At 36.9% G+C, this 12,369-nt stretch overlaps 1 protein-coding gene across 1 annotated transcript in view; it reads left to right on the top strand.

The window, feature by feature from the left end:
- The first annotated feature begins 11,120 nt into the window (after positions 1 to 11,120).
- The window catches only part of dnajc7 (DnaJ (Hsp40) homolog, subfamily C, member 7), a 53,929-nt gene continuing 52,680 nt past the window's right edge, over positions 11,121 to 12,369 (top strand). The window contains exon 1 of the mRNA XM_062533290.1: positions 11,121 to 11,269. Within this exon, the coding sequence (XP_062389274.1) occupies positions 11,199 to 11,269 (71 nt within the window). The 5' untranslated portion in view covers positions 11,121 to 11,198. The remainder of the gene's footprint in view (positions 11,270 to 12,369) is intronic.

Raw genomic sequence — 12,369 nt, forward strand, 5'->3', positions numbered from 1 at the left:
CTTATTTTGATACTGTTGTGCACAGAGGATACAGGGGAACAGAATATGTAGTCTTCAGAGAGGAGCCTGAGAGAAACTGACAGTTGGTGCCCAGGTGGCTGACCAGCTGGGGTAACATTCTAATTGCTGCCGTGATGTCATAATGAGCAATGTTAAGTCTATGGGGGAAATGGTGATAGTTTTTAACTAATAGTTTAAAAAGTATAAAAGTTACAAAGTTGAAAAATACAAAGCACATATGGCATAAGCAAGACCTACGCAACAAAGTTTGAATGAAGTTTCTACGTTAAACGGTTGAAGCTGAATTGCGAGCGTTAGAAGAAGAAGTTTAACTAGAAATGCAATTCCAAGGAATTACCAGTGCATGAAAATGCTAAAAAAGATAGATAATGTAGATATGGTTACTAAGGTGTAGCTAGGGTAAACATGGTGGTTGCATAGTTTACAGAGAGTTGATATTGTGAAGGTAGACAGTTTAAAGATGAAACATTCCAGTTCTAACTTAACTAATGATTTCTATTCATGTTAAAATGTTGATTAGCTAACTTAGCTAATGATTTCTAACAGTTAAGCTAAAAATGCTAATTATGCTAGCAATGCTAACTTTACTAACAATGCTAACCAGGTTGATTAGCTAACTTATCGATGATTTCTAGCAGTAATGTTAAAAATGCTAACTATGCTAACAATGCTAAATTTGCTGACAATGCTAACCAGGTTGATTAGCTAACTTAGTTGATGATTTTTTGCAGTTATGCTAAAAATGCTAACTATGTTAACAATGTTAACTATGCTAACTAGCTAACTTGCTAGTGAGGACTTTTATTTTGAAACATTTGTTGCTAGGGTATCCATGGTGGCCACTATCAGGAAACAAGAAGTTACTGCAGTATAATCATGTTGGTTGCTATGGAAACGGTTATAAACACTTAATTTTAATGGTTGCTATGTTGGTTGCTAGGTACATGGAGGTTTCATGTAGTTGACTGGAGGCATAGTTGATGATAACTGACAGTTGGAATGGTTGAACATTTCAATAGTTGAGTAGTTTCAATGGTTAAATGATTTAATAGTGTATAATTGCAGTGAGGACCTTTATTTTGAAACAGTTGTAGACAGAGGAAGTAGTGAAACAGGATCTGTAGTCTTAATGAGATTGTATGCTTAAAGCCTGAGACAGAAGGTGCCTCTCATAGCGTTTACGCGTCCTCTCTCGCTCCTCACTGATCTACATAAAGAATGATGGAGCGGCAACAATGGGATAGTCTAGCCCTTCTTCTATCTTTCTTTATGTAGATCATTGAGGATCGAGGAGCGAGGGAGGACATATAAACGCTGCTTGAGAGGGACCCACAGTAAATACTTTAAAAGTTGTATGTAGATAGTCTAATTAATGTTGATAGACAGAATGTTTAATGGATGTTGATAGGCAGATTGTTTAATAGATATTGATTGACAGTTTAATGGGTGGATGAGTGAATGGTCTGAAGAAGATGAGTGGATAGAAGGTTGGATGGAATGTGCCTTATATTCTTGTTAAGAGAGACACTGATACAGCTCTCTGAGAGTAGTTGACACAGGTGTAATCAATTTAACTGGCTAGTCTTAAGAGTGCCAGAGTACTCTTAAAGCCTGAGACAGAGTAAATAATTTAAAAGTTGAATGTAGATAGTCTAATTAATGTTTAATTTAAAGTTTAATGGATGTTGATAGACAGATTGTTTAATAGATGTTGATAGACAGTTTAATGGGTGGATGAGTGAATGGTCTGAAGAAGATGAATGGATAGAATGTTGGATGGAATGTGCCTTATATTCTTGTAGAATGGAGAGACACAGCTCTCTACTGAGAGTAGTGGATACAGATACAGGTGTAATCAATTTAACTGGCTAGTCTTAAGAGAGCCAGCCTGAGACAGAGTAGATTGTTTAAAAGTTCAATGTAGAGCGTCTAATTGATGTTGTTGATAGGCAGACTGTTTAGAATGGGTGGATGAGTGAATGGTTTGAAGAAGATGAATGGATATAAAGTTGGATGGAATTAGGAGGACTTATTTTGATACTGTTGTGCGCAGAGGATACAGGGGAACAGAATATGTAGTCTTCAGAGAGGAGCCTGAGAGAAACTGACAGTTGGTGCCCAGGTGGCTGACCAGCTGGGGTAACATTCTAATTGCTGCCGTGATGTCATAATGAGCAATGTTAAGTCTATGGGGGAAATGGTGATAGTTTTTAACTAATAGTTTAAAAAGTATAAAAGTTACAAAGTTGAAAAATATAAAGCACATATGGCATAAGCAAGACCTACGCAACAAAGTTTGAATGAAGTTTCTACGTTAAACGGTTGAAGCTGAATTGCGAGCGTTAGAAGAAGAAGTTTAACTAGAAATGCAATTCCAAGGAATTACCAGTGCATGAAAATGCAAAAATAGATAGATAATGTAGATATGGTTACTAAGGTGTAGCTAGGGTAAACATGGTGGTTGCATAGTTTACAGAGAGTTGATAGTGTGAAGGTAGACAGTTTAAAGATGAAACATTCCAGTTCTAACTTAACTAATGATTTCTATTCATGTTAAAATGTTGATTAGCTAACTTAGCTAATGATTTCTAGCAGTTACGCTAAAAATGCTTATTATGCTAGCAATGCTAACTTTACTAACAATGCTAACCAGGTTGATTAGCTAACTTAACCGATGATTTCTAGCAGTTATGCTAAAAATGCTAACTATGTTAACAATGCTAACTATGCTAACTAGCTAACTTGCTACTGAGGACTTTTATTTTGAAACATTTGTTGCTAGGGTATCCATGGTGGCCACTATCAGGAAACAAGAAGTTACTGCAGTATAATCATGTTGGTTGCTATGGAAACGGTCATAAACGCTTAATTTTAATGGTTGCTATGTTGGTTGCTAGGTACATGGAGGTTTCATGTAGTTGACTGGAGGCATAGTGGATGATAACTGACAGTTGGAATGGTTGAACAGTTCAATAGTTGAGTAGTTTCAATGGTTAAATGATTTAATAGTGTATTATTGCAGTGAGGACCTTTATTTTGAAACAGTTGTGGACAGAGGAAGTAGTGAAACAGGATCTGTAGTCTTAATGAGATTGTATGCTTAAAGCCTGAGACAGAAGGTGCCTCTCATAGCGTTTACGCGTCCTCTCTCGCTCCTCACTGATCTACATAAAGAATGATGGAGCGGCAACAATGGGATAGTCTAGCCCTTCTTCTATCTTTCTTTATGTAGATCATTGAGGATCGAGGAGCGAGGGAGGACATATAAACGCTGCTTGAGAGGGACCCACAGTAAATACTTTAAAAGTTGTATGTAGATAGTCTAATTAATGTTGATAGATAGAATGTTTAATGGATGTTGATAGGCAGATTGTTTTATATTGATTGACAGTTTAATGGGTGGATGAGTGAATGGTCTGAAGAAGATGAATGGATAGAAGGTTGGATGGAATGTGCCTTATATTCTTGTTAAGAGAGACACTGATACAGCTCTCTGAGAGTAGTTGACACAGGTGTAATCAATTTAACTGGCTAGTCTTAAGCCAGAGTAGGCTACTCTTAAAGCCTGAGACAGAGTAAATAATTTAAAAGTTGAATGTAGATAGTCTAATTAATGTTGATAGACAGAGAGTTTAATGGATGTTGATAGACAGATTGTTTAATAGATGTTGATAGACAGTTTAATGGGTGAATGAGTGAATGGTCTGAAGAAGATGAATGGATAGAATGTTGGATGGAATGTGCCTTATATTCTTGTAGAATGGAGAGACACAGCTCTCTACTGAGAGTAGTGGATACAGATACAGGTGTAATCAATTTAACTGGCTAGTCTTAAGAGAGCCAGCCTGAGACAGAGTAGATTGTTTAAAAGTTCAATGTAGAGCGTCTAATTGATGTTGTTGATAGGCAGACTGTTTAGAATGGGTGGATGAGTGAATGGTTTGAAGAAGATGAATGGATATAAAGTTGGATGGAATTAGGAGGACTTATTTTGATACTGTTGTGCACAGAGGATACAGGGGAACAGAATATGTAGTCTTCAGAGAGGAGCCTGAGAGAAACTGACAGTTGGTGCCCAGGTGGCTGACCAGCTGGGGTAACATTCTAATTGCTGCCGTGATGTCATAATGAGCAATGTTAAGTCTATGGGGGAAATGGTGATAGTTTTAAACTAATAGTTTAAAAAGTATAAAAGTTACAAAGTTGAAAAATACAAAGCACATATGGCATAAGCAAGACCTACGCAACAAAGTTTGAATGAAGTTTCTACGTTAAACGGTTGAAGCTGAATTGCGAGCGTTAGAAGAAGAAGTTTAACTAGAAATGCAATTCCAAGGAATTACCAGTGCATGAAAATGCAAAAAAAGATAGATAATGTAGATATGGTTACTAAGGTGTAGCTAGGGTAAACATGGTGGTTGCATAGTTTACAGAGAGTTGATAGTGTGAAGGTAGACAGTTTAAAGATGAAACATTCCAGTTCTAACTTAACTAATGATTTTTATTCATGTTAAAATGTTGATTAGCTAACTTAGCTAATGATTTCTAGCAGTTACGTTAAAAATGTTAATTATGCTAGCAATGCTAACTTTACTAACAATGCTAACCAGGTTGATTAGCTAGCTTAACCGATGATTTCTAGCAGTAATGCTAAAAATGCTAACTATGCTAACAATGCTAAATATGCTAACAATGCTAACCAGGTTGATTAGCTAACTTAGTTGATGATTTTTTACAGGTATGCTAAAAATGCTAACTATGCTAACAATGCTAACTATGCTAACCATGCTAACTTGCTAGTGAGGACTTTTATTTTGAAACATTTGTTGCTAGGGTATCCATGGTGGCCACTATCAAGAAACAAGAAGTTACTGCAGTATAATCTTGTTGGTTGCTATGGAAACGGTCATAAACACTTTTAATGGTTGCTATGTTGGTTGCCAGGTACATGGAGGTTTCATGTAGTTGACTGGAGGCATAGTGGATGATAACTGACAGTTGGAATGGTTGAACAGTTCAATAGTTGAGTAGTTTCAATGGTTAAATTATTTAATAGTGTATTATTGCAGTGAGGACTTTTATTTTGAAACAGTTGTGGACAGAGGAAACAGTTTAACAGGATATGTGTAGTCTTCTGAGAGACTGTATGCTTAAAGCCAGAGAAACTGACAGTTGGTGCCCAGGTGGCCGGCCACCTGGCTTAAGATTCTAATTGCTGCCGTGATGTCATAATGAGCAATGTTAAGTCTATGGGGGAAATTGTAATAGTTTTTAACTAATAGTTTAAAAAGTATAAAAGTTACAAAGTTGAAAAATACAAAGCACACATGGCATAAGCAAGACCTACGCAACAACGTTTGAATGAAGTTTCTACGTTAAACGGTTCAAGCTGAATTGCGTGCGTTAGAAGAAGAACTAGAAATGCAATTCCAAGGAATTACCAGTGCATGAAAATGCAAAAATAGATGGATAATGTAGATATGGTTGCTAAGGTGTAGCTAGGGTAAACATGGTGGTTGCATAGTTTACAGAGAGTTGATAGTGTGAAGGTAGACAGTTTAAAGATGAAACATTCCAGCTCTAACTTAACTAGTGATTTCTATTCATGTTAAAATGTTGATTAGCTAACTTAGGTAATGATTTCTAGCAGTTACGCTAAAAATGCTAATTATGCTAGCAATGATAACTTTACTAACAATGCTAACCAGGTTGATTAGCTAACTTAGCTAATGATTTCTAGCAGTTACGCTAAAAATGCTTATTATGCTAGCAATGCTAACTTTACTAACAATGCTAACCAGGTTGATTAGCTAACTTAACCGATGATTTCTAGCAGTTATGCTAAAAATGCTAACTATGCTAACAATGCTAACTAGCTAACTTGCTAGTGAGGACTTTTATTTTGAAACATTTGTTGCTAGGGTATCCATGGTGGCCACTATCAGGAAACAAGAATTTACTGCAGTATAATCATGTTGGTTGCTATGGAAACGGTCATAAACACTTAATTTTAATGGTTGCTATGTTGGTTGCTAGGTACATGGAGGTTTCATGTAGTTGACTGGAGGCATAGTGGATGATAACTGACAGTTGGAATGGTTGAACAGTTCAATAGTTGAGTAGTTTCAATGGTTAAATGATTTAATAGTGTATTATTGCAGTGAGGACCTTTATTTTGAAACAGTTGTGGACAGAGGAAGTAGTGAAACAGGATCTGTAGTCTTAATGAGATTGTATGCTTAAAGCCTGAGACAGAAGGTGCCTCTCATAGCGTTTACGCGTCCTCTCTCGCTCCTCACTGATCTACATAAAGAATGATGGAGCGGCAACAATGGGATAGTCTAGCCCTTCTTCTATCTTTCTTTATGTAGATCATTGAGGATCGAGGAGCGAGGGAGGACATATAAACGCTGCTTGAGAGGGACCCACAGTAAATACTTTAAAAGTTGTATGTAGATAGTCTAATTAATGTTGATAGATAGAATGTTTAATGGATGTTGATAGGCAGATTGTTTTATATTGATTGACAGTGTAATGGGTGGATGAGTGAATGGTCTGAAGAAGATGAATGGATAGAAGGTTGGATGGAATGTGCCTTATATTCTTGTTAAGAGAGACACTGATACAGCTCTCTGAGAGTAGTTGACACAGGTGTAATCAATTTAACTGGCTAGTCTTAAGAGAGCCATAGTACTCTTAAAGCCTGAGACAGAGTAAATAATTTAAAAGTTGAATGTAGATAGTCTAATTAATGTTGATAGACAGAGAGTTTAATGGATGTTGATAGACAGATTGTTTAATAGATGTTGATAGACAGTTTAATGGGTGGATGAGTGAATGGTCTGAAGAAGATGAATGGATAGAATGTTGGATGGAATGTGCCTTATATTCTTGTAGAATGGAGAGACACAGCTCTCTACTGAGAGTAGTGGATACAGATACAGGTGTAATCAATTTAACTGGCTAGTCTTAAGAGAGCCAGCCTGAGACAGAGTAGATTGTTTAAAAGTTCAATGTAGAGCGTCTAATTGATGTTGTTGATAGGCAGACTGTTTAGAATGGGTGGATGAGTGAATGGTTTGAAGAAGATGAATGGATATAAAGTTGGATGGAATTAGGAGGACTTATTTTGATACTGTTGTGCACAGAGGATACAGGGGAACAGAATATGTAGTCTTCAGAGAGGAGCCTGAGAGAAACTGACAGTTGGTGCCCAGGTGGCTGACCAGCTGGGGTAACATTCTAATTGCTGCCGTGATGTCATAATGAGCAATGTTAAGTCTATGGGGGAAATGGTGATAGTTTTTAACTAATAGTTTAAAAAGTATAAAAGTTACAAAGTTGAAAAATACAAAGCACATATGGCATAAGCAAGACCTACGCAACAAAGTTTGAATGAAGTTTCTACGTTAAACGGTTGAAGCTGAATTGCGAGCGTTAGAAGAAGAAGTTTAATAACTAGAAATGCAATTCCAAGGAATTACCAGTGCATGAAAATGCAAAAAAAGGTAGATATGGTTACTAAGGTGTAGCTAGGGTAAACATGGTGGTTGCATCGTTTACAGAGAGTTGATAGTGTGAAGGTAGACAGTTTAAAGCTGAAACATTCCAGTTCTAACTTAACTAATGATTTCTATTCATGTTAAAATGTTGATTAGCTAACTTAGCTAATGATTTCTAACAGTTGTGCTAAAAATGCTAATTATGTTAGCAATGCTAACTTTACTAACAATGCTAACCAGGTTGATTAGCTAACTTAACCGATGATTTCTAGCAGTAATGCTAAAAATGCTAACAATGCTAGATTTGCTAACAATGCTAACCAGGTTGATTAGCTAACTTAGTTGATGATTTTTTGCAGTTATGCTAAAAATGCTAGCTATGCTAACAAAGCTAACCATGCTAACTAGATAACTTGCTAGTGAGGACTTTTATTTTGAAACATTTGTTGCTAGGGTATCCATGGTGGCCACTATCAGGAAACAAGAAGTTACTGCAGTATAATCATGTTGGTTGCTATGGAAACGGTCATAAACGCTTAATTTTAATGGTTGCTATGTTGGTTGCTAGGTACATGGAGGTTTCATGTAGTTGACTGGAGGCATAGTTGATGATAACTGACAGTTGGAATGGTTGAACAGTTAAATAGTTGAGTAGTTTCAATGGTCAAATGATTTAATAGTGTATTATTGCAGTGAGGACTTTTATTTTGAAACAGTTGTGGACAGAGGAAACAGTTAACAGGATCTGTAGTCTTAATGAGATTGTATGCTTAAAGCCTGAGACAGAAGGTGCCTCTCATATAGCGTTTACGCGTCCTCTCTCGCTCCTCACTGATCTACATAAAGAATGATGGAGCGGCAACAATGGGATAGTCTAGCCCTTCTTCTATCTTTCTTTATGTAGATCATTGAGGATCGAGGAGCGAGGGAGGACATATAAATGCTGCTTGAGAGGGACCCACAGTAAATACTTTAAAAGTTGTATGTAGATAGTCTAATTAATGTTGATAGACAGAATGTTTAATGGATGTTGATAGGCAGATTGTTTAATAGATATTGATTGACAGTTTAATGGTGGATGAGTGAATGGTCTGAAGAAGATGAATGGATAGAAGGTTGGATGGAATGTGCCTTATATTCTTGTTAAGAGAGACACTGATACAGCTCTCTGAGAGTAGTTGACACAGGTGTAATCAATTTAACTGGCTAGTCTTAAGAGAGCCAGAGTGTAGGCCTACTCTTAAAGCCTGAGACAGAGTAAATAATTAAAAAGTTGAATGTAGATAGTCTAATTAATGTTGATAGACAGAGAGTTTAATGGATGTTGATAGACAGATTGTTTAATAGATGTTGATAGACAGTTTAATGGGTGGATGAGTGAATGGTCTGAAGAAGATGAATGGATAGAATGTTGGATGGAATGTGCCTTATATTCTTGTAGAATGGAGAGACACAGCTCTCTACTGAGAGTAGTGGATACAGATACAGGTGTAATCAATTTAACTGGCTAGTCTTAAGAGAGCCAATCTACTGTCTTAAGAGAGACAGTAGATTGTTTAAAAGTTGAATGTAGAACGTCTAATTGATGTTGATAGGCAGACTGTTTAGAATGGGTGGATGAGTGAATGGTTTGAAGAAGATGAATGGATATAAAGTTGGATGGAATTAGGAGGATTTATTTTGATACTGTTGTGCACAGAGGATACAGGGGAACAGAATATGTAGTCTTCAGAGAGATTGCCTGAGAGAAACTGACAGTTGGTGCCCAGGTGGCTGACCAGCTGGAGTAAGATTCTAATTGCTGCCGTGATGTCATAATGAGCAATGTTAAGTCTATGGGGGAAATTGTAATAGTTTTTAACTAATAGTTTAAAAAGTATAAAAGTTACATAGTTGAAAAGTCATAGCACACATGTCCTAAGTAAGACCTACGTAACGCAGTTTGAATGAAGTTTCTACGTTAAACGGTTCTAGCTGATTTGCGTGCGTTAGAAGAAGAATAATAAGAAGAAGTTGCGGAAGAAGACTTGGAATAACAGTACAGTGCATTTTCATGCACTGTAATAATAAGAAGCCTAGGAAGAACAGTACAGTGCATTTTCATGCACTGTAATAATAATAATAAGAAGAATAGGAAGAACAGTACAGTGCATTTTCATGCACTGTAATAATAAGAAGCCTAGGAAGAACAGTACAGTGCATTTTCATGCACTGTAATAAGAAGCCTAGGAAGAACAGTACAGTGCATTTTCATGCACTGTAATAAAAAGCCTAGGAAGAACAGTACAGTGCATTTTCATGCACTGTAATAAAAAGCCTAGGAAGAACAGTACAGTGCATTTTCATGCACTGTAATAAGAAGACTAGGAAGAACAGTACAGTGCATTTTCATGCACTGTAATAAGAAGACTAGGAAGAACAGTACAGTGCATTTTCATGCACTGTAATAATAAGAAGACTAGGAAGAACAGTACAGTGCATTTTCATGCACTGTAATAAGCCTAGGAACAGTACAGTGCATTTTCATGCACTGTAATAAGAAGTCTAGGAAGAACAATACAGTGCATTTTCATGCACTGTAATAAGAAAAAGCCTAGGAAGAACAGTACAGTGCATTTTCATGCACTGTAATAATAATAAGAAACATAGGAAGAACAATGTAGTGCATTTTCATGCACTATAATAAGAAACCTAGGAAGAACAATATAGTGCATTTTCATGCACTATAATAAGAAGACTTGGAATAACAGTATAGTGCATTTTCATGCACTATAATAATAAGAAGACTTGGAATAACAGTATAGTGCATTTTCATGCACTATAATAATAAGAAGTAGTAGAAGAAGAAGAAGCCTAGGAAGAACAGTATAGGGCATTTTCATGCACTGTAAATAAGAAGACTTGGAATAACAGTATAGTGCGTTTTCATGCACTATAATAAGAAGATATCGGATAACAGTAGAGTGCACTCTAATAATAAGAAAAGGGATAACAGTAGAGTGCACTATAATAATAATAAGAAGTAGTAGTAGAAAAAGAAGAAGCCTAGGGATAACAGTACATTTATATGCACTGTAATAATAAGAATACTTTGGAAGAACAGTATAGTGCATTTTCATGCACTATAATTATTATAATGGATGTTAAATATTCCATAACCACTAGATGGCAGCATGGCGCATGAAATAAAGTGCCCTGCATCATGCTGCTAGTGGTTAGAATATTTAACACCCATTATTAATTGGAGGAGATGAGCCATCGACATTTTGTTGTTCTTTGTCACAAATCGTTTGGGTGAAAGTTTACAAAGAACATTTTGTCCGTTATATTTCATGTTCTTACTGAATTAGAAGTTATAATTTGCTGTTCCAGATGTTCTTGAGGATTCAGATAGGATTAATCATTTTTAATGTAGCCTATTTCTGAAATGTAAAAACAAACAAACAAACAAACAAACAAACACATAAACAAACAAACAAACAAAAAAACAGTAGGCTAAAAGTTCTCTGCTGTTGTCCGATGCAGTGGCAGCGCATGCGTTGAGTTGAGTGTTGAAACTGCCCCAAGTGTAATGTCCTCCAAACTGCGGGTCTGAAACTGAGGCTCTGCAGACAGATATTATTGTCCGCGTCCGCGAAGGCACAGAGCGCATGCCCCCATTCCTTCCACAGCAAAATGTCGTCAGTAGACTTTGATGTACCCATGGATCCAGATATGGAATTACTCGATGATGAGGACCTGGAAAGGTAATACTACATGAGGAGCTATTCCCAACAAAAGAGATTAACGTAAAACATTATATATCTGTTGGTGCGTACACTGAATGTTGCTGTTTTCAACACTCGTTGCCGTTAGCTCGTGAATTAGCAACATCCAAGTGGCCTTGTTTTAGCTGAAGCTAAACCACTGAATGGCTGCCTAAAAGTAGCAAGGCAAAGAGTTGGCCTGGCAATCATGCAGAGCAACTCCTGTTTCAGTAGACGATTTGTGTCGATGCTGTTTGCCTGGTTAATAGCTGTCAGCTAGCCTCAGCCTCTCAAAAGTATTTGAAGACTGCGTGTTGAAGACACGTTTTTGGCCTGTCTTGCTAGCTAGCCAGCTAACGTTAACTAAGTTGGGTAAATCAAGTGATTGTAGATAACATTGGAAATGATGACTTGGTGACTACCGCTAGCTGTCTTAGCTGGCTAATGATTTAGTTGTGAACTCGAGAGAACAATGGAAACGGGGCCTTTTCCCCCCTCATGAGGATAGGTAACCTAACCTTAAGTATCATAGCATCTGACGTTAGATAAAACGGATGTCGCAGCCGAGTGGCATTCAAAGGCACCAGGCTAATGTATGGTTGTGGTAACGTTAGTTGCTTCCGGTGTTACAATTTACATTACTAATCATATTGCTTGCTTTTTCACTTTCCGACTGTAGGGGAGGTGAAGTTGCAGCACTTTGTTTTCAATAATATCTGTGCGCAGAGCCGCCCGCTGCAGTTTTACCACAACTGTGATTAATCACAGGAGCGTCATTCCACCTCAATTCAACGGATTTTAGAGAACATTGCTGCTTGACCATCTCAGATTTTCTTCAAACGTTTACCATCTAAAGAGTAACCATTTAATCCATCTTGAAATTTCACAGGAAAGCCCATTTCATACCCTTTCTGGAGATGTGTTCAATTCATTGGTATAGCTTGTCATACCTCTGTAATGGGGAGATACAATATCATCCAAATTGATTATTTGTCAGTTTTGTGTTACAATACTTCCAACAAAAAAATTATATAGACACCTCTTAATTACTTTTTCAAAGACAGCTTAAACACTTCTGTAGAGAGACATAACCATTTGCC

The sequence above is a fragment of the Sardina pilchardus genome, chromosome 3, assembly GCF_963854185.1.
Source record: "Sardina pilchardus chromosome 3, fSarPil1.1, whole genome shotgun sequence".
Classification (NCBI taxonomy): domain Eukaryota; kingdom Metazoa; phylum Chordata; class Actinopteri; order Clupeiformes; family Clupeidae; genus Sardina; species Sardina pilchardus.